This window comes from Ranitomeya variabilis, chromosome 1 (assembly GCF_051348905.1).
Source record: "Ranitomeya variabilis isolate aRanVar5 chromosome 1, aRanVar5.hap1, whole genome shotgun sequence".
Lineage (NCBI taxonomy): Eukaryota > Metazoa > Chordata > Amphibia > Anura > Dendrobatidae > Ranitomeya > Ranitomeya variabilis.
The window spans coordinates 337,120,822-337,144,152 of record NC_135232.1 but is presented as its reverse complement, the minus strand read 5'-3'; the positions used below and the strand labels follow the sequence as shown (position 1 = coordinate 337,144,152).

The 23,331-nt window shown below is 41.3% G+C and overlaps 1 protein-coding gene across 3 annotated transcripts in view; it reads right to left on the bottom strand.

Annotated features, from left to right (window-relative positions):
* Window positions 1-694: 694 nt before the first annotated feature.
* The window catches only part of SLC7A8 (solute carrier family 7 member 8), an 80,041-nt gene continuing 57,404 nt past the window's right edge, over window positions 695-23,331 (bottom strand). Inside the window, exons 5-13 of one of the 3 annotated variants that reach the window (XM_077299435.1) lie at window positions 21,434-21,559; window positions 18,122-18,275; window positions 16,572-16,695; window positions 12,000-12,103; window positions 4,477-4,573; window positions 4,209-4,358; window positions 2,103-2,280; window positions 1,869-1,986; window positions 695-1,785 (exon numbers count right to left, since the gene is read on the bottom strand). In XM_077299435.1, the coding sequence (XP_077155550.1) occupies window positions 1,701-1,785; window positions 1,869-1,986; window positions 2,103-2,280; window positions 4,209-4,358; window positions 4,477-4,573; window positions 12,000-12,103; window positions 16,572-16,695; window positions 18,122-18,275; window positions 21,434-21,559 (1,136 nt within the window). In that variant the 3' untranslated portion in view covers window positions 695-1,700. Of the gene's footprint in view, window positions 1,987-2,102; window positions 2,281-4,208; window positions 4,359-4,476; window positions 4,574-11,999; window positions 12,104-16,571; window positions 16,696-18,121; window positions 18,276-21,433; window positions 21,560-23,331 lie in introns of all 3 variants that reach the window. The other 2 variants (XM_077299428.1, XM_077299424.1) reach the window with 2 other exon arrangements.

The window sequence follows — 23,331 nt, the reverse complement described above, 5'->3', positions numbered from 1 at the left end:
TTGATCTGTGTTCTTTAACTTTAAGAATTTTCCTGCACACTGCAGCCTCTCAAGGTTTGGTTCAATAAAATCCACAATGGTGCAATAGCCACAATAATTACCTCAAGTCACAAAAAGAATAGAGAGCAATCTTAAAGAAGTTCTCCCATCAAATTTGTATTCTTTTATCATATTGTAGTCATCATATTATATAGCACTGTGTACTTACAATTGCTCATTTTGCCCTTACACCCAACTAATTCTTTTCTTTTCTCTGCTCTATATAGAAATGTGAAGTCTATTTTTCCTGCATAAATCATTCCCCTCTTCAACCCCTGACCCGGCTGCTCCGCTCTTCCCCCTTGTCAGGGACGATTGCAGTGAATTATATCTCATACAGGGAAAATTGATCTTCTGTTTCTACATAGAGCTTAGAAGCATTCAGCTAGTCAGTTTTTAATCATGTGATGTCCTTGACCAAATGGAAAATGGAAGAATTAACTGGGTAGAAAAGCAAAATGAGCAATTGTAGGTACACAGTGCTATATAATAGCAATATATGACAGCAATATATTAAGAGGATAAAAACGTTGATGGGAGGAGTGCTTCTATAACAGGAATGAACATTTGTAGTAAATCAAGTGTGTTTAGTGTTTAAAAACATATATCAATCGGAACGCACATTACTTCACTCATATAGGCAAATCACCAAAAGGCACAAGATCCATTTTATTACATTCAGAGACAATAGATCCTAAATAAAAAAAATATATATAAAACATGTAGAGTATTCTGGAAAATTAAAACACCTGGCAAATAATTACCCAGAGCTCCTGGAGTGTATGTAGGTTATTTGGGTAGTAGGAGTCTGGAGAATCCTCAAGGAATTCTGGTTAACCGCAGCTTTAAATTGAAATAAGGTCTGACATGCCTTGGTACGGACAGGGAAAGGAAACCTGAGGCCACAATGTAGAACGCCATCCTTTGTAGCAGGCTGCACCGTTGGAATTGCATGTGCCATTATGTCCACATGTGGGGTGCAGACCGTTCAAGGAGTCATTTTTGTGTGGGTCTCATGATTGTCAGGTGTAAACCTTCATTTAGCACTGAATATTATTTTGGTGATGATATGTGAAATGTTCTTTTCTAAGCAGCAGATTCATGGAAGGAGTGTGCACGCGGTGGGCCAACAAGCATTTCAGGTACCTCGATCTGGTATACTTAAAGTCCGTTGTGGCCGATCATGAGGAGCAACCTATAATTTTTAGGTTTTAGATTTAGGTTTGCTGGAAATCATGATAGACACACACTTAGAGTTCAGATTTCCTCTCGAAGAAGGTGCATAGACATTAGGCCACCAGACACAGCAGTGTTGCATTTCCTTCTGCTGCCCATCAGGAAAACTAGTATAGCAAATAAGGGCACTGTATATAGTGGTGATAAAGAACAGTTCCACAGTACAGTAAAAGACAGAGCTACAGAGAAACAATGCACAACTGCATGTCTTACGAGTACAGACAATTACGTAGCACTGACTTTAAACCGAGTGATTTTTACCCTGGGACACCACAAATACCTGAGGGCAATGGAGACAGGAAATCTAATAACCAGCATAGTCTATGTGCACACTGAGGCGCACACGCACATACACATTCACAAATACACACAGGTTCCATCTATCTCTGCAGGGTTGAATAGTGTGGTCCTGACAGCATGGGATTTTAGGGGCAGTAGGATTGGAGTGAATGCTCAATGGAGGAGTAACGAAGCTCAGGCATGAGCACCATCTCCATCTTCAGACCCTGGCTTATAGGGGCAGTAGGATTGGAGTGAATGCTCAATGGAGGAGTAACGAAGCTCAGGCATGAGCACCATCTCCATCTTCAGACCCTGGCTTATAGATTGGAGCTTTCTGCTCTTTTGTCTCCTCACTGTCATCTTCATCTTTACTGTCCATCTGAGGATAAACCACCACACACAGCTTCTGGCCCGCTCGTGTCATTGCATCTGAAGGAAGTGGAACACAAAACAGATTCACAGTTACTCCACTCGCCATGTAAGCAATGGCAAAGTGCTAATTCATATCTGAATCAAGAAGTGACACAAAGAACTGAGATACTCACCAACAAAGTTATTGAAACACTGGGGCTTGCTTTGCCAATGGACCCCAAGGAAGTAAACAGGGACACCAGTAAGCATGATGGCCAGGCCTATTCCGCAAACAACAGGTTCAGAATACAAGCTGAAGACCAGCAGAAAAGCCCAGAAGAGGAGGTAGATCACTGGAAATATGAGGTTAACCTGCGGTAAGACAAAGAGGGAATTATTGCATATCAAGCCACTGCTTCTCTTCCTTTTCTTTCTGCTTCTCTAAATGTCTCTGATGCTTCTCACGAAACTTCTTACCATGCTTCTCATTTTTTAATGCAGAGCATGTTTATGTTTTATCTATGATACATTTAGATGGGCAAAAAGCGCCAACTAACAACATAACAAGTTGATCTGTGCCCATGTTAAGGCCCTTTCAACACAGGCTGAAACAAACTGTAGAGAGGCAAAATGGTTGTTAAAGGGAACCTGTCAAGTCGAATAACGGTATTAACCTGCAGGTACAGAGTTAATCTACAGGTTAATATCATGATAAGGGTGCCTGGCCACTGTACTGAAAAATAGGCTTCCGGGAAGAACTCTACTCTTCCTGGGAGCCACTGGCTTTCAGTCACACAGGCGTGCCTGAGAGGTTACAGTCATCACTCACTATACTATAAGCACGCTCCAGCACTTTGACTACAGTGTGTCATTGCAGAGCCAGTTGTAAGTCAAAATGCCACGGCATGCGTACAAATGCCGCTCACAGTGCTGTAAGCAATGACTGTAGCCACGCCAGGACACCTTCATGACTGAAAGCCAGCGGCTTCCATGATGTATAAAAATCATTTTCTCCTGGGTACCCCACTTTTAGTAAGCGCCTAAGCACTTCCATGATGCTATTAACATTATATATGCAGGTTAATGGCATTATCTGACCTAACACGTTCCCTTTCATACAATCCCATACAACATGCATGTTATCAACACATGCCCAATTTACAGAAGGATATGTGCCACTGCCAGGAAAAATGTGCCACTGCCAGCACATAAACAGTACAGTCAGCGAACAAAGCAGGGGCGTATCTAGGGGGAGTCAGGCTATGTTAATACATGGCTATGTTAATAATGTGTTGGGCCATCTGAAAAGTTAAGGGTTACTATGTTTTTATCTATGCTAGAAGCATGCTTGTTCAAATTTGTGATTAGTCTGCAGTCATTTTATGTAACTGCAGACTTCTGAATTCTCTCAGTGGGCACTACACGCTGTCAGGATTCTCTGGTGCCAACGATTTACATACCTGTGGTCACGTGCCGACTAGATATGCGTGGCCTCATTCAATAATGCACTGACGAGGCCAGACACGTCTAGTGGGAATGTGGCTAGAAGTATCCAAATCCCTTACTTGTGCTCACATGACTGTCCACTCTTGCCACCACAACAAGGGAGAATCCTAAAAGTGTGCAGTGCAAGCGCTATGTGAATTCAGAAGCCTTTAAACTTTCATCTTAAACCTGGACAGGACAATTTTAATTATAAAATTAAGTCCTGTAGCATGCCAAACCTAACAGTGTGTAATATACTCACTGTCAGGATTTGGCTCTGCTTGCAGGTTGCAGGTTCCAGAAGTCATCACATGGAAACTTCACTCATATGCGATTTTAATACTTACGTTCACTTGACAAGAAGCTATTATTGCTACTTCTCTTAGTTTTTCACTGAACATTGAGAGAAATAGGATTAGCAGCTCGTCGGCACATGACTAAGTCTGCAAATCGCATATCACAGAAATGAATGGTCACATGACAACTACTCAAACCACTTGGGGGGGATGCAAACTGAATTCTTGCTACAGGTGCCAGAAATCCTAGATACACCTCAGAACACAGTCAGAGGTTTGCTTTCTCATGTCTGCTAGGTGGCTTGTCTACATGAAAAAATGGTAATGAATGCTCCTGTAATAGATTTTTTAGTGAACTATTTACTAAACTCAGGTAAGAGGTCAAGATAGGCCTAATCTATATGAAGATGTCAGTGTTGCTGTGGTTAAATGCCCCACATATAAACACACATCCAACACCCACTTGTTAATATGTAAGAATTGTCTAATATCATAAGAACTTCTGTCAGTCCTGCTAACCTTTATTGGTCGAGGGATGTCTGGCTTCTTCCATCTGAGGACAATCTGCCCCGCCACGGTAACACCATAGAACAGATAATTGATGAAGCCAACATAATTGATCAGAGTATACATGTCACTAGTTACCAACATGAGTAGAGTGGAAAGGCACTATTGGGAGAGTAACATGGAAAAAAGCAATATTAGCATCTGAAAAATCAAGAAGGTAAAAGATATAAAAAATGTCAACGCAAAGTAGAAATGAGCAGGTGGGAAATTGGAGGCCTACCGTGAAAAGAAGTGCTGGGATTGGGGTGCATCGTTTAATGTGGATCATGGCCATGACACTTGGTAGATGACCCTCTCTTGCCCCAGCAAAAAATAACCTGTCAAAGGAAACAAATCTAATAAGATTCTGGCTACAATAATATATACACAATATTCAAACCATAAATATCTATACTGGAAATGAAACATGTTTTTATTATTCTAAAAATATAAACCGAAAAATTGTTACGTGCATTTGTATTCACCCCCCTGTAGTATGATACCTCTAAAGCAGGGTTAGGTTATAAAAGTCTTGAACATCTTATGGAGCACTGTTGAATCTACCATCCAAAAATGAAAAGGTATGGCACAACTGCAAACCTACCAAGATATGGTGGTCCACTTAAACTCACATCCCAAGCAAGGAGAACACAAATTAGAGAAGCAGCCAAGAAGCCCACGGTCAATCTGGAGGAGCTGCAGAGATCCAGAGATCCACAGCTCAGGTGGGAGAATCTAGTATTAGTCATATACTCCATATATCTGGCCTTTATGGAAGAGTGGCAAGACTATAGTTGTCTTTGAATGCAAGCCATAAGAAATCATGTTTGCAGTTTGCAAAAAGCCATGTATGGAACATACAGTAGCTAGCATGGGGAAGAAGGTGCTCTGTTCAGATGAGACCAAAGTAGAACTTTTTGGGCTAAATACAAAAGACTATCCTCACCATCAAACATGGTGGTAGCAGCATCACGCTTTCAGGATGCTTTTCTTCAGCAGATACAGGGAACCTGGTCAGAGTTCATGTAAAGGTGGATGAAGCTAAATACAGATCAATCCCAGAGAAAAACCTGTTAGAGGCTACAAAAGACTTGAGACTGGGGCATATGTTCACCTTCCAGCAGGACAAGGACCCTAAACATACTGCCAGACCTACAATAAAATAGTTTAGATCAAAGCATATTCATGTGTTTGAATAGCTCAGTCACAGCCCAGACCTAAAGGAGCTGCAGGAAATTCTGGCAAATGCTACTTATTCACTGCATGTAATAACAATTTCCCATATTCTTCATATGTCTGGCTTGTGGGGTAGGGTGAAAAGACAGTAGCCATTTCTTACAAAGAAAAACATCCAAGCTCGGCTATATTTTGCCAAAACTTGCATCAACTTTGCCAAATGCATGTGGGAAGACAAGTTATGGTCTGATGAGACCAAGGTTGAACTTTTTAGCTATAATTCCAAAATGTATGTTTAGCAGGGTTGACCTGAAGAGGGCGACGTACAGAGAAGATGACCTCGTAAACTGACAGATTTGGAGCGCTATTGCAAGGAAGAGTGAGCAAACGTTGCCACTTCTAGATGTGCTATGGTGATAGACTTATATCCAAAAATGCTGTCATACATTCAAAGGGTACATCAGCAAAGTTTTAGTTTAAGAGTGTGCATATTTATGCAACCACATTATTTTAGTTCTTATTTTTCTTTTTCTCAACAATATTCTTTTTATTTGGGGGATTTTTTAACAATGTTTGGGAAGGGAATTATAGTTATAGTCAATAAGGTGAGTAATAAAAGATAACAGAGTGATCTAAAACTTGTTCAATTAAACAAGTAAAAAATTATATCCAAAGAAAAATCAACAGAGAAAAAAGGTTAGTGCAAGAGGAAAAGAATGTGGAAGGAAAAGTTAGGAAAGGTAGAGGGGAAGGGGAAGGAAAAGGCATAGGAGAAGGTTGGATCAGATAAACGTGGAGAGTGTGGACAGGAGAAAAGAACATCCTTATTGAAACAATAATAATATAATAAAACCATTTTCAATTTGCTTAGTTAAATATGTAATTGTACTGCTTGGCATATAATAAAGCTTTTTACCTAAAAGGGGGCATTCCGACTTGAGGAAAGAAATAGGTTCCAAGATGACCATGTAGAATAGTATTTTTTTTAAAGAATTATTTCTTAGAACGCAAGATTGTTCAAAAGAATTATGGGTAGCCATTCTTCTCATTATTTCATAAATGGAGGGAACATCTATTGATTTCCAGCTAGATGCTATAAGTATTTTTGTTACAGCAAATAGATGGATTGCGAGATATTTAATTTTGAGGGGGAGCCGATTTGACTCAAGCAAGAACAAAACCAGTTGAGGAGACAAATCAACTACAGAGTTGTTAATATTGCTCAATAAATTAGCTAATTCTTTCCACAGGTCAATTATTTTAGGACATGACCAGAAAATATGTAATATGTTAGCTTTTTGAGTACAGTTCCTCCAGCATAAGTCCGAACCGTCCACAAAAATCTTCTTTAATCTGACAGGTGTATAGAACCAACGAGGTAAGATTTTAAAATAATTCTCATGAATATTAGCATTTACATTTCATTTGTATGTTATTGTAGTTGCTTCTTTCCATGACTCAGGCAAAAAACATTGATTGATATCTTCTTCCTACTTAACCATGTGTTTTGATTTTTCAATAGTTATGTCACTACTGAAGAGTGTATACAGATTTTTAGTGTTCCAAATAGTATTTATTAAGGGATTTTTCATAAGATATATAATAACTCTTGGAAGAGATATGGGAAAAAGAGAATTTCCCCCTAATATATTTCCTTAGTTCCTAAAAGTTATGTATTTCCTCTTTAGGAAGGTTGTACATGGATAGAAAATTTATGATTGAATCTTTTTTCGGTCCGGTAAATAAGGCCGAACAATTGGTTATACCATTCTTTCTCCATTTATCTATAGGAAAGTCTGGAAGGGCATGGCAAAATACAAATAAAGAAAGTTTTTCTAATGGGTAACTAATTTACATAGTAACATAGTTAGCAAGGCCAAAAAAAGACATTTGTCCATCCAGTTCAGCCTATGTTCCGTCAGAATAAAGCCGCAGATCTACGTCCTTCTAAAGAACCTAATAACTGTAAGCTACAATATTGTTACTCTCCAGGAAGACATCCAGGCCCCCCTTGAACCCCTCGACTGAGATCGCTATCACCACCTTCTCAGGCAAGGAATTCTAGATTTTCACTGCCCTAACAGTAACGAATCCTCTTCTATGTTGGTGGAAAAACCTTCTCTCCTCCAGACGCAGAGAATGCCCCCTTGTGACCATCACATTCCTTGATATAAACAAATCCTTGGAGAGGTATTTGTATTGTCCCCTTATATACTTATACATGGTTATTAGATTGCCCCTCAGTCGTCTTTTTTCTAAACTAAATAATCCTACTTCGGCTTATCTGTCTGGGTATTGTAGTTCCCCCATGCCCCCTTTATTAATTTTGTTGCCCTCCTTTGTACTCGCTCTAGTTTCATTATATTCTCCCTGAGCACCGATGCCCAAAACTGTACACAGTACTCCATGTGCGTTCTAACCAGGGATTTGTACAGAGGCAGTATAATGCTCTCATTATGTGTATCCAGACCTCTTTTAATGCACCCCATGATCCTGTCTGCTTTGGCAGCCGCTGCCTGGCACTACCTGCTACAGGTAAGTTTATCATTAACTAGGATCCCCAAGTCCTTCTCCATGTCAGATTTACCCATTGATTTCCCGTTCAGTGTGTAATGGTGATATTGATTCCTTCTTCCCATGTGTATAACCTGACATTTAGGCCATGTGCACACGTTCAGTATTTTTTGCGTTTTTTTCACGTTTTTTCGCTATAAAAACGTGATAAAAACGCGAAAAAAACGCGAAATAAAATGCTTACATATGCCTCCCATTATTTTAAGTGTATTCTGCATTTCTTGTGCAAATGTTGCATTTTTTTCCGCGAAAAAATCGCATCGCGGAAAAAAAAGCAACATGTTCATTAAATTTGCGGAATTGCGGGGATTCCGCACACCTAGGAATGCATTGATCTGCTTACTTCCCGCACGGGGCTGTGCTCACCATGCGGGAAGTAAGCGGATCATGTGCGGTTGGTACCTAGGGTGGAGGAGAGGAGACTCTCCTCCACAGACTGGGCACCATATAATTGGTCAAAAAAAAAGAATTAAAATAAAAAATAGTCATATACTCACCTTCGATGGCCCCCAGTCTTCCCACCTCTCAGCGGTGCATGCTGCCGCTTCCGTTCCTATAGATGGTGTGTGTGAGAAGGACCTGCGATGACGTCGCGGTCACATGACTGCGATGACGTCGCGGTCACGTGACCGCGACGTCATCGAAGGTCCTGCACACACCATCTATAGGAACGGACGCCGCTGAGGAGATCGGCTGTCTGCAGAGGGTGAGTATAACCATTTTTTTATTATTTTTAACATGATATCTTTTTACTATTGATGCTGCATAGGCAGCATCTATAGTAAAAAGTTGGTCACACTTGTCAAACACTATGTTTGACAAGTGTGACCAACCTGTCAGTCAGTTTTCCAAGCGATGCTACAGATCGCTTGGAAAACTTTAGCATTCTGCAAACTAATTTCGCTTGCAAAATGCTAAAAAAAACGCGAAAAAAACGGGGAAAAAACGCAAAAAAAAAATGCGGATTTCTTGCAGAAAATTTCCGGTTTTCTTCAGGAAATTTCTGCAAGAAATCCTGACGTGTGCACATACCCTTATAATTGCTAAACCGCATCTGCCACCTCTCGGCCCAAGTTGTAAGAAATGTTATATAATTTCCTCCAGGTCGTAATTGTAGATTTTATTAGTATATTCTCCAGTAGAGGGAGGGATCGGTCTAGTAAATTCGCAACAATAAGAGCTTCTAAGGGAGAATTCTCATTGTAAGGGTATGTGTTCAGGCTTGCTTCAGGCTTTGGACAGGATTTTATGCAAGTAAAATCCTGACCAAAACTGCACCTGAGGTCACTGGCAGGTCACCTGCGGTGTGCCTGCGTGTTTTGCTCATTGATGCTGCGTTTTGAAAAAACGCACCGCGCATGCGTTTTCGCGGCAAAAACGCATGCGTTTTTTAACGCATAGTGGAGTCGGGATTTCATGAAATCCCCTCCACTATGCTGTAACATCTGGACGCTGTGTTTTTGACACTGCGGAAAAACGCAGCGTCAAAAACGCAGCGTTTCCTGAACGTGGACACATACCCTAAAACTTTTCTATTTCTGCCCAGTTGGTTTACGTTTCATCTATAAGCCATTTCCTGCTCTGCCTTACAGTAGGCCTGTAGATTTGGAAGACCAAAGCCTCCATTTCTTTTGTTCTTATATAGTAATGATTTGGCTACTCTTGGTGATTTTTTACTCCAAATAAATGTTGACATTTGCTTATGCAAGTTCTTAATCCATATAACTGGAATCTGAATTGGAACAGTTCTATAGATATAGTGACGTTTTGGTAGGATTATCATTTTATATAAGACAATTCTACCAAGCCATGAGGTATTTGTTTTATCAAAAGTCTCAATTTTTTCATCTGTTTTTGTAGGAGATTCAGATTTTCATCTAGTACCTGTTAGGAGTCAAGTTCCCGCCGCTGCACAGGGGGAATCTCGAGCCATGTCTGCTGCGGTCTCCCATTCTGCTTCGGCCGCAGTGGAGCCTGCTCAGTGGAGACATCGGTCCCAGCGTCTCGCTCAGCCTGATATTGTGCAAAGGATTACTGCTGCCTTTCCAGGTACTGCTTTTGTAGCCAGCACTGGTCAGCGGTGTGCAGGCTTTTCTGGGACTAAGTCCTGCTTTGCACACACTGAGCATGCCCATGGGAGGACCTCTCATTGGAGGTCGGGGGTCACAAGCTCAGGCCCTGTAGCAGCTCCTATTGGACCACTTGGAAGGTCCTTGTCTGCTACAGCTATAAAAGGTTCGCATCGCCGCACGGCCATGCACTAGTATCAATCCAAAGTCTATGAGCTCAGCGCCAGTGTGCTCATGTCTGGATATGGTTAGGGTTTGGCTGAAATAAACCCCTAGAATACCGGCACCTCCGGTGAGGAGTTTGTATGTGTGTATTCAGGGCCTTAGGGTACCGTCACACAGTCACACTTTGATCGCTACGACCGTACGATCCGTGACGTTCCAGCGATATCCATACGATATCGCTGTGTCTGACACGCAGCAGCGATCAGGGATCCTGCTGAGAATCGTACGTCGTAGCAGATCGTATGGAACTTTCTTTCGTCGCTTGATCACCCGCTGTCATCGCTGGATCGTTGTGTGTGACAGCGATCCAGCGATGCGTTCGCTGGTAACCAGGGTAAACATCGGGTAACTAAGCGCAGGGCCGCGCTTAGTAACCCGATGTTTACCGTGGTTACCAGCGTAAAAGTAAAAAAAAACAAACCGTACATGCTCACCATCTGATGTCCGTCAGGTCCCTTGCTGTCTGCTTTCCGCTCTGACTGTCTGCCGGCCGGAAAGTGAGAGCAGATCACAGCAGTGACGTCGCCGCTGTGATCTGCTCTCACTGTACGGCGGCACTCAGTCAGAGCAGGAAGCAGACTGCAAGGGACCTGACGGACATCAGATGGTGAGTATGTACGGTTTGTTTTTTTTTACTTTTACGCTGGTAACCACGGTAAACATCGGGTTACTAAGCGCGGCCCTGCGCTTAGTTACCCGATGTTTACCCTGGTTACCCGGGGACTTCGGCATCGCTCCAGCGCCGTGATTGCAACGTGTGACCGCAGTCTACGACGCTGGAGCGATAATCGTACGACGCTGTGACGTCACGAATCGTGCCGTCGTAGCGATGTAAATGGTACTGTGTGACGGTACCCTTAGCTGAAATAAGCCGCTAGAATACCGGCACCTCCGGTGAGGAGTTGTTTGCCTGTTGACTGCATGACCACAGTTTTGCTCTGTTTGGTACCTGTGTACCTCTGTGATGTTAACAGGGCACAGCATCTTGTTTCTAGCGAATCTGTGGAGTTAACAGAGTTCGCTTATACTGCCATATAGCGCCGCCATTTGCCAGCAGCAAGTTCCTCTCCTGCACGGTGGACCACGGGTTGCGAACGCACCTATTAATATATATATATATATATATATATATATATATATATATATATATATATATATACTCGGTGCGTTCCGACAACCCTAACAGTACCTTACATAAAGAATTGGTAATTATAATTCTTAAATATGGAATAAGATGTTTTTCTCAGTTATAGGGACATTCTTTTTATATCAATTTTTTAGGAAAAAGCTTACAATTTTAGATTTTTTATCATTTATTTTATAGCATGAAACTGCAGAGAAGTCTCTTATAGTAGAAGTAATAATTCTCAATGAATTGGTAGTGTCAATGGTAAAGATTAGTGCGCCAACCGCGAATAGACTTATTTTATGTTGCCTAAAGTTAAATGGTATTCTCTTTCTTAGTTTTCTTTTCCTACCTCAAACGTTTTCAGTTTATTTTTCAACTGAATTGTACATATTATTGGTGACAGTACAGATGGAAACATTTCTGAAATGATTTTTCTTGGCATGATTTTTTTTTACATGAGAAAAACCTGCCATTTTAACAGGGGTGTAGACTTTTTTATGCACTGTATATACAGACACATATACCATATGTATTTAATATGCAAAAATATATACCGTACATACACACACACTAATATGCACTGACTCTTACCTGGAAGAAGTAAATAGAGATCCATTGACTCCTCCAAATGTGGATAGAGCAACAGATATTGGCATTATCCAGGCCATTACACCTAGCAATTTTTCACCAAATGTCTGAGCAGAAAAAAAAACAATAATGAATGAGATATACAGACATACACTACTATGTGGACAAAAATATTGAGACACCTACACATTACATATACAGGAGCTTTTATGACATACCATTCTTCAACCCCTATTTTAAAAAAATGTTAAGAAAAAAATGCAATGATTTGGAAATCCCTTATAGCTGTGTTTTACTCACAACAGAATATAGACATGTTTCCATTTCACTTGGAAAAATAACTCATTTAGAAATTGATGGCAGTAAAGCATCTGAAAAAAGTTGGGGCAAGGTTAACAAATGGCTGGAACAGTCAATGCATGATATCAGGAATATTTCCGCAAATCATTATCTCAATCCACAATTGCAAGTGAAATCTTTATCACACAAAAGAATAAGCCATATATCATCAAAATCCAGAAATGACTCCGTCTTATCTGGTGGTGAGGGACCATCCAAGCTTGCTATCCGTGCTCAGTTCAAAAGCCTACATCTCTGATAGTAGAGGGCTGCATTAGTGTCTAAGGCATGGGCAGCTCACACATGTAAAAGGACACTATCAATGCTGAGCATTATATAATGGTTTTAGGACAACATATGCTCCAAACCAGACAAAGTCTATTTCAGAAATTCAATGCTGAAACACAAAATGCATCCATCACAAGAGCATGGCTTCACAGAAGAAGAGCTCAGGTGATGAACTGGCCACCTGTAGTCCAGACCTTTCATCAAAGTAAACAACCGACTCATTATGAAACAAAACATCCATCAAAGAAGATCCAGGACTATGGAGTAGCAAGAATCCTACATCAGACGAGAACACGACAACATTCTTTCTCAAAACTCCAGCAATTGGTCCCCTCACCTCCCAGATGTTTACAGACTTGTAAAAAGAAGAAGGGATGCTACACAATGGTAGATATAGCTCTGCTCCAACTTTTATGAGATGTGTTGCTGCCATCATTTTCTAAATGAGATAATTTTCCAAATGTTCTATGTTCTGTTGTGAGTAAAATACAGCTATAGGAGATTTCCAAATCATTACATTCTCCAGGCATTAGTATACAGTTGGCCCATCCTTTTCAGCTAAAATAACTCCCACTCTTCTGGGAAGGCCTTCTACAAGATTTTGTGGTGTTTGTCTCTGGGAATTTTTGCACAATCATCCAGAAGAGCATTTGTCCAAACAATGAAGTTGGACAAAAAGACCTGTCACAGTCTCTATTCTAGTTCAGCCAAAAGGCATTCTATGGGGGTGAGGTCAGGGCTCTGTGTGGCCACTCAAGTTTACAAACACATCAAACTCCCCCAACCATGCCTTTATGGAGCTTGCTTTGGGCACTGGGTCACATTCTTGCTGGAACATAAAAGGGTCTTTCCTAAACAGTTCCCACAAAGATGGAAATGCACAATTGTCCAAAATGTCTTGGTATGGTAAAACATTAAGATTTTCATCAATAGAAATAAAAGGCCTAAGCAAACACCTGAAAAACAACCCCATAGCAGTATCACTCCTCCACCAAAAATTACAGTTGGCACAATACTGTCAGGCAAGTAACGTTCTCCTGGTATTTGGCAGTGGACTACCAGATAGAGAAGTGTGATTCCTCATTCCATGGGACATGTTTCCACTGCTGAGTCCAGTGGCGGTGTACATTAGGGCACTCCATCAGATACTTGGCATTGTGATTGTTGATGTAAGGCTTACATGCAGATGTCTGACCAAGGAACACATGCTATGAAGAGTTTTGTAATGCCAGTGAAGACTGGAGCTTTTCAGTTACGGAATCAGATGAGCAATGGAGGCTTTTATGCACTATACACCTCAGCACTTGGCAACCTTGCTCTCTAACATCATGTGGTCGCCATTTCATGGCTGACTTGCTGTAATTCCTAAACGCTTCCACTTTTCAATGATTCCGCTCACAGTTGTTTATGGAATATTTAGAGAAGACATTTCATTAACTGACTTGTTACATCAGTGTCTCCTATTACAGGATCGCAATGCTATCAGTGAGCTCTATAGAACGACCCATTCTTTCACAACTGTTAAAAAAGGAGGTCTCCATGGTGAAAGGTTGGATTTATACACCTGAAATAATGCACCCTGGGGAAGTGTTACCAAAACGGGCGTCGGGGCCTGGGAACCCCTGCCTAACCCTTGGCCTATGCTCTAAACTCTACACTAGAGGTAATGTAAATCATCTATATGCTTATGTGCTTTTTCTCTCCTGCATGCACTGTCACTTTATTTAAGATCTATATGCTGCCTACCTCCATGCACTGCTGGACTTTGTTACTTTTGCCACTGCCTGTTTGCTACTCAGGGACATATACTGCTGACAGCAACACATACCTTTCTTAGAGCTTTGTCCTTTTCACTGTGCTTATCTTTATGCTGAGTGTTAGCACCGGGCCTTTAGATATTAATTGTTACATTTACCCGGCTGTATATATTTGTTATCATTATCGTGCTGGCTTCTATGGGTATTTTTTGTCAGGCCTTCTCCCACATTGTGTTGCTTTGCTTTTAATCTTTTGCTATCATATATATTCCCTAATAAAATGTATTTTTTATACTCAAAGTGTTTATCTTGCTTGCCCTCCTTCACAAGTGTGAATAGGTATGGTTGGCTATTTTTGATTTGCTATTGCTACAGTAACACTATTTTTTTAATTTGAATCATACATTTATGATTTAATTACTGCAATAATGGGACTGAATGAAAAAGCTGAATTCAATTATTTAAAGTTGTGTCCCAATACGTTTGTCCAGGTACAGTGGGGCAAAAAGGTATTTAGTCAGTCAGCAATAGTGCAAGTTCCACCACTTAAAAAGATGAGAGGCGTCTGTAATTTACATCATAGGTAGACCTCAACTATGGGAGACAAACTGAGAAAAAAAAATACAGAAAATCACATTGTCTGTTTTTTTATCATTTTATTTGCATATTCTGGTGGAAAATAAGTATTTGGTCAGAAACAAAATTTCATCTCAATACTTTGTAATACATCCTTTGTTGGCAATGACAGAGGTCAAACGTTTTCTGTAAGTCTTCACAAGGTTGCCACACACTGTTGTTGGTATGTTGGCCCATTCCTCCATGCAGATCTCCTCTAGAGCAGTGATGTTTTTGGCTTTTCGCTTGGCAACACGGACTTTCAACTCCCTCCAAAGGTTTTCTATAGGGTTGAGATCTGGAGACTGGCTAGGCCACTCCAGGACCTTGAAATGCTTCTTACGAAGCCACTCCTTCGTTGCCCTCGCGGTGTGCTTTGGATCATTGTCATGTTGAAAGACCCAGCCACGTTTCATCTTCAATGCCCTTGCTGATGGAAGGAGGTTTGCACTCAAAATCTCACGATACATGGCCCCATTCATTCTTTCATGTACCCGGATCAGTCGTCCTGGCCCCTTTGCAGGGAAACAGCCCCAAAGCATGATGTTTCCACCACCATGCTTTACAGTAGGTATGGTGTTTGATGGATGCAACTCAGTATTCTTTTTCCTCCAAACACGACAAGTTGTGTTTCTACCAAACAGTTCCAGTTTGGTTTCATCAGACCATAGGACATTCTCCCAAAACTCCTCTGGATCATCCAAATGCTCTCTAGCAAACTTCAGACGGGCCCAGACATGTACTGGCTTAAGCAGTGGGACACGTCTGGCACTGCAGGATCTGAGTCCATGGTGGCGTAGTGTGTTACTTATGGTAGGCCTTGTTACATTGGTCCCAGCTCTCTGCAGTTCATTCACTAGGTCCCCCCGCGTGGTTCTGGGATTTTTACTCACCGTTCTTGTGATTATTCTGACCCCACGGGGTGGGATTTTGCGTGGAGCCCCAGATCGAGGGAGATTATCAGTGGTCTTGAATGTCTTCCATTTTCTAATTATTGCTCCCACTGTTGATTTCTTCACTCCAAGCTGGTTGGCTATTGCAGATTCAGTCTTCCCAGCCTGGTGCAGGGCTACAATTTTGTTTCTGGTGTCCTTTGACAGCTCTTTGGTCTTCACCATAGTGGAGTTTGGAGTCAGACTGTTTGAGGGTGTGCACAGGTGTCTTTTTATACTGATAACAAGTTTAAACAGGTGCCATTACTACAGGTAATGAGTGGGGGAAAGAGGAGACTCTTAAAGAAGAAGTTACAGGTCTGTGAGAGCCAGAAATCTTGATTGTTTGTTTCTGACCAAATACTTATTTTCCACCAGAATATGCAAATAAAATGATAAAAAAACAGACAATGTGATTTTCTGTATTTTTTTTTCTCAGTTTGTCTCCCATAGTTGAGGTCTACCTATGATGTAAATTACAGACGCCTCTCATCTTTTTAAGTGGTGGAACTTGCACTATTGCTGACTGACTAAATACTTTTTTGCCCCACTGTATATCCATATGTTGGCAACCTGTGACATGTACTGAATAGAATACCACACCAACGGCAGCTTATAAGACATACTGATGTAGAGATACTCACCACAGCCACGGCATTGGAAGCCAGTAGCTCTTGAGGGGACATGGCTGTCACATAGGCAATGTTAGCAAAAACATAAACAAAGGTGACAAGTGGAATAGAGATGAAGATGGCACGTGGGAGGTTCCTGGTGAAAGACACAAGAATTAGCCAGGTCTTGCCACTGGGGATGAAGACCTACCTACACATGATCATATTCCGTAACTGTGACCAATTCCATAATGTTCATGGATCTGCGCATGGTTCCGTTTCTAGAAAAGCCATCAATGATGTATGAACAGGTTACTCTGGATCACCGAGAATGCAGAGCGGTGACATGTGCAGGCTCCGTCATTCTGCATGGTAACCTGTGACACATGTGACATGAAATTACATGTCCATGTGGATTTTCCATAGCAAAGAATGAAATGTGCATACTTCCAGATGTGTGTCAGCTACAGAAGTAAGCATTGCCGATATACAGATTTCCTAAATGGAAAAAAATCACCCTTAAAAATAAGGAGTAGTCTTTATATTTAATATCGCAGATAACAACCAATATTCAGCATTACAGTTCTGATTATTCATTACTTTCCCAAACTGTTGAGTAATAAACCTAGTTACACATGACCTACACTCACATTTGTTATGGTTTTTCCTAAGCCTTTACAATGATAAGTCACAAATGACACATAATGATTCAGCAATCACCTGGAGCTGAAGTAAGCTGCATTGTTAGGGGTCATTCATGCCAAGGTCACATCTAATTAAGGACAATCTTCAAATCTTATACCAGTGGTGGGCACTTGGTGGTCTGCAGCTTCCATCTCCTTCGCTACTCTGCTATAGAGGAGGCATACTAAATACAGCCAGCAGGTGGCAGCATTACACAGTGATGTCTTCTCATACAGAGGCCGACTATGGCCCAGGAGACATAATTCCACTTGGGGTAAGGACGGAATATAGATGGGGCCAAGGCTGACTTCTGATTTATGCAGTTCTAGTGCATCCCGCTTCATATTCAACTTTTCTTCCTCCTCTTCCAAAAGTTATAACTTTTTTTTTTTCATGTTTTGCCCTATAATGTTATATCAGGGTATATAGGAGGGAGCTTTAATTATCACCATTTTGAAGTCCTTACAATTTTCTGATCTCTGTTTACTTAACCTTTTTGGGAGACCAATAAAAAAGTGATTCTGCCATTTCACTTTTTTCACTTGTTTACCATATGGAATAAATATTATGATATTTTATTAGTTTGGACAGCTAAATACATAGTGACACCAAATATGCTAATTTGTTTTAGATTTTTATTTATACGCCAGAAACACAGGGTTTTTTGGCTTAAAAAAATGTTTTTTTCCTTGGGTTTTTCTTCACTAGATTGCTGGTACAATATACTGCAATACTGTAATATTGCAACTCTAAAATTACCAAGCACTGCTGAGATTCATAGATGTACAAACATGGCAGACATGTGGGCCTTCTGTAGCTAAAACAGTTATTTACTGTGATTTTTCATTGGAAATAAATACTTAGAATATCTATTTCATACATTCCATATTCATCCTTACTTGTAGGGATTCACCAGCTCCTCTGTGACATAGTTAAGAAAGTTCCAGCCACCATATGCAAAAGATCCTTGAAGGAACGCCAGCGCAATGAGACCAATGTCCGGCTCCTGGAAATTCTCGAAAGCATTCTTTGGTTCCAGCCAGAAATATTCCCCTGATGTAAGATAGGCATCACAGTAAGTGCAGGCACATTGTGAACAAAATCAAAGCAGCAAGTCACTTAGATTTCCTCCAGAATCTTATTGACAACTGCATGTCTCTAAACAAACCAACATGTACTCCAGCGTTACTCATCCCCATGTCTACATGCTACGCGGTCTGTACAGATCCCTGCCTTTGGCAGGACTATCTAGCATGGAGTCACAGGCATTCTGTGTGCTGCCATATGGTGCCTACATACAGAACCATATTACGGAGCTATTCCTCCTCCACAATTCTGCACCTAATGGGAATGACAGTTGGATTCATACAGATTCCTACATTGAAAAGAAAACATTGTCTATCCATATAAAATCTATATATTTATGATGAGACTAGTGATGAGCGAGCATGCTCGGGTGTTCTCCGAGTATTTTGGCGTGCTCGGATGATGCAGTTGCATGATTTGCGGCTGCTAGCCAGCCTGAGTACATGTGGCGGTTGCCTGGTTGCTAGGGAATCCTCACATGTACAGTAGTCAGGCTGTCCAGCAGCCGCAAATCATGCAGCTGTGTCGACAACAACTAAATCTCAGAGCACGCCGAAATACTCAGAGACCACCCGAAATACTCATAGAACACCCGAGCATGCTCGGGAAAAACCGAGCAACGAGTATACTAGCTTATCACTAGATGAGACCTTTAGAGCATGCATGGCATCAGTCATATGTATACAAAGACAGAAACATAATGATTGAATACCCTGCAGTAAAAAAAAATAAACAGCAATAGTGAATGATAATAATATAGGGTACTTGGTTAACATAATATAGGGTACTTGGTTAACATTTTTTTTATCAAAAAATGCAAAAGCTAATCCACCACCATACCATAGAAAGGTATATTTTCAGCTTGATATTATAAAATTCTGTAGTGGTGCATTAAATAAAATCATAGAATAGTGTAGTGGTTAAAGGGAACCTGTCACCTCCAAAATCGATGGTGAGGTAAGCTCAACGTCATCAGGGGCTTATCTACAGCATTCTGTAATGCTGTAGATAAGCCGCCGATGTTACCTGAAAGAGGAGAAAAATACATTAGATTATACTCACCCAGGGGTGGTCCCGCTCCGATGGGCATCTCAGGTCCGGTACAGAGCCTCCCATCTTCATTCCATGATGTCCTCTTCTGGTCTTCACGCCGCGGCTCCGGCGTACTTTGTCTGCACTGTTGAGGGCAGAGCAAAGTACTGCAGTGCGCAGGCGCCGGAAAGGTCAGAGAGGCCCAGCGCCCGGAGCCGCGGCGTGAAGACCAGAAGAGGACGTCATGGAATGAAGATAGGAGGCGCCGGAGCGGACCTGAGACGCCCATCGGACCAGACCGCAGTGGGACCGCCCCTGGATGAGTATAATATAACCTCTTTTTCTCCTCTTTCAGGTAACATCGGGGGCTTATCTACAGCATTACAGAATGCTGTAGATAAGCCACTGATGACGGTGGGCTTACCTCATCATCGATTTTGGGGGTGACCTTTAAGAAGTCACACCTAATAAATTAAAGGGTTTTTCCATCACATATACTGAAGCCATTCACTAGACTATACCATCACTAAATATACGTATATAGGTGTTTACATGTTATAGAATCCTAGAATGTTAGAGTTGGAAGGGACTTCCAGGGTCATCGTGTCCAACCCCTGCTCTATGCAGGATTCACTAAACCATCTCAGACAGATGTCTCTCCAGCCTCTGTTTGAAGATTTCCATTGAGGAGAACTCATCACGTCTCGTGGCAGCCTGTTCCACTCATTGATCACCCTAACTGTCAAAAAGTTTTTTCTAATAGCTAATCTGTATCTTCTCCCTTTCAGTTTCACCCCATTGCTTCTCGTGTTTCCATGTGCAAATGAGAATAATGATGATTCCACTATACTGTGACAGCCCTTCAAATATTTGTAGACAACTATTAAGTCTCCTCTTAACCTTCTTTTTTGCAAGCTAAACATTCCCAGATCCTTTAACCATTCCTCGTAGGACATACTTTGCAGTTCCCTCACCATCCTATTAGCTCTTCTCTGTGCTTGCTCCAGATTTTTGATGTCTTCTTTAAAATATGGTGTCCAGAACTGGACACAGTATTCCAGATGAGATTTGACCAAGGAGCATAAAGGGGGATAAATATTTCACGTGATCTAGAATCTATGCCATATTTATATAGGTTATATACATGTGTATGAGTGTATTAGAAAGTTTCCGCTCACTCGGCAGCACTTGAGGTATACACGGGGAGCAATTTCGGTTTATTCAAACTTTATACACTATGCAGTAAATAAATTATATAAGGAAAACAAAAACAGTCCAAGCACAAAGGCACATGAGTTGGTCCACTTTGCCCAGACAGCATAATAGCCAGAACAAGACTCAGGCAGGAGCCTTAACAGAAGAGGGCTTCTCCCCTCCACTCTGTCACTGATTGAGACAACTGGTCTCCTTCTTATCTGCCATACTACGCGCCCTGGTGGGGATAAGTGAGCAACCAGTGACACCCATGACTCTAACTACTCATAAACCTGGCCCTTAACATGCCCTATTAACTCTCTCAGCAGTTTACATGCTGGAGCCTGCTTTTCTGGGCTTACATCACCGAGGCTACCAGCCTTGATGACACATATCTCCCCCCGAGAACCTGTCCGGAGGCCAGCTTACACAATATATATGGATACAGAGCTACACCATCAGTTTGTTCCCTTCATTCTCAGGATCATGGGTATCCCAGAAATTCGTCATCAATCATTAGTCATGGCCCATCCTAGAGAAAACAACCTTAGGTTATGTGCACACGAACTCTCGTTCAGGTGGATTCTGCCTGGAACCCCCCTGAAAAAGCGCTGCAAACCAACTGCAAAAAAATGAACATAGTACACAGCAATGTAAAAACAATACTGCTATGTACATGTTCAGTCTTTTCTTCTTTTACCTGCTTCAGGGTTTAAAATCTGTGAAATGGTTAAAAGAGGCAGTATGCTCACTCTGCGGACTTTACACTATAGTGGAAAGTACAAAGAAAAGACGGGAGCGGCGTCATGTGCACAGTGCACATATCCAGCTACATTATACCAGAGACTAAATCTTTTCTAATCCTACATGCCACACATAAATGTATTATATTGACCTACCTTTGCAGATCTGGACAATTCCCATAATTATGATCAGCCCCAATGCAAGCAGCTTCCCAGCCGTAAACATGTCTTGAACTCGAGTGGCCCATCGTACACTGGCACAGTTCACCCAGGTGAGCAGCACTTAAGAAAAACAGACAAATGGTTAGAAACGATTTCTGTCACCCATAGGTGTTCCCGCACGCGACAAGCTCTCATATGTTCCACATATTACTCAAAATATTTGTATGATTAATACTTTTGATTTTCAGGTGTTGCAATATTAAGCAACAGTTAACTATGTATATATCTACAGTAATGTATGACTGCTTGTCTCTCCCCTATTCCCATAGGGGCATTTCCTTTATCCCTCCTTGCCTTCATTCCCTACCCTTCCCTTTCCTCCCTTCCCATTTTCCTTCCTATCCCTCATCATTCCCTCCCTCCAAGTTAATATAAAATTTCAATAAAGTTATTGGAAAAATAAACTATTTCACATACATTTCTTGCTGACAAGCCATTTTATTGCCTATCCCTGCTGATTTTTCTCCTTAACAAGTAGGTTCACTCATTTACCTTGTATTTAGGTGCTACATTTACTAAAACTAGCCTTTATTTACTTACTCGGGCTTGAGAGAAGACGGGCATGTGACAAATGTCTTTACTGCACATTTTGCACCTAAATGCAATGTTTGTGAATGGGCCACAATATACAACACTGGTGCAGTAAGTGCACACTGCACATGGGAAACTCATACAGAAGAGTAATGGCTGGAGATGCTAATGCCCATATTGATCATTGTTTTTAATGGGTTTGGGTTCTGGTTCAAGTTCGGGTACAGTTATGGTACCTGAACCGAACTTTACAACATCCACAGGTCCGCTCATCCCCATGGATGAGGCTTGTGTCCTTTCTTTGAGGCTGGAGTCACACTCAATGTATAAAAAAAAAAAAAAATCAGTCCGATTTTGACAGCCTAGAATCGCATCAATGTTCTCCGTATGAGGATCCGTGTGTAATCTGTTTGAAATGTGATGATACGATTTCCTCACATCTAGTATCCGTATGACATTAATGCGATTTTAACATGAGCTTTTACATATAGCTGTTCTATGTCATTGACACATCATTTTGAAACAAAATAGTCTTCAAAACATAAGATAGAATAGATATCTACACATACAGTAGATACGTACAGTGGGGCAAAAAAGTATTTAGTCAGTCAGCAATAGTGCAAGTTCCACCACTTAAAAAGATGAGAGGCGTCGGTAATTTACATCATAGGTAGACCTCAACTATGGGAGACAAACTGAGAAAAAAAAATCCAGAAAATCACATTGTCTGTTTTTTTATCATTTTATTTGCATATTCTGGTGGAAAATAAGTATTTGGTCAGAAACAAACAATCAAGATTTCTGGCTCTCACAGACCTGTAACTTCTTTTTTAAGAGTCTCCTCTTTCCTCCACTCATTACCTGTAGTAATGGCACCTGTTTAAACTTGTTATCAGCATAAAAAGACACCTGTGCACACCCTCAAACAGTCTGACTCCAAACTCCACTATGGTGAAGACCAAAGAGCTGTCAAAGGACACCAGAAACAAAATTGTAGCCCTGCACCAGGCTGGGAAGACTGAATCTGCAATAGCCAACCAGCTTGGAGTGAAGAAATCAACAGTGGGAGCAATAATTAGAAAATGGAAGACATTCAAGACCACTGATAATCTCCCTCGATCTGGGGCTCCACGCAAAATCCCACCCCGTGGGGTCAGAATGATCACAAGAACGGTGAGCAAAAATCCCAGAACCACGCGGGGGGACCTAGTGAATGAACTGCAGAGAGCTGGGACCAATGTAACAAGGCCTACCATAAGTAACACACTACGCCACCATGGACTCAGATCCTGCAGTGCCAG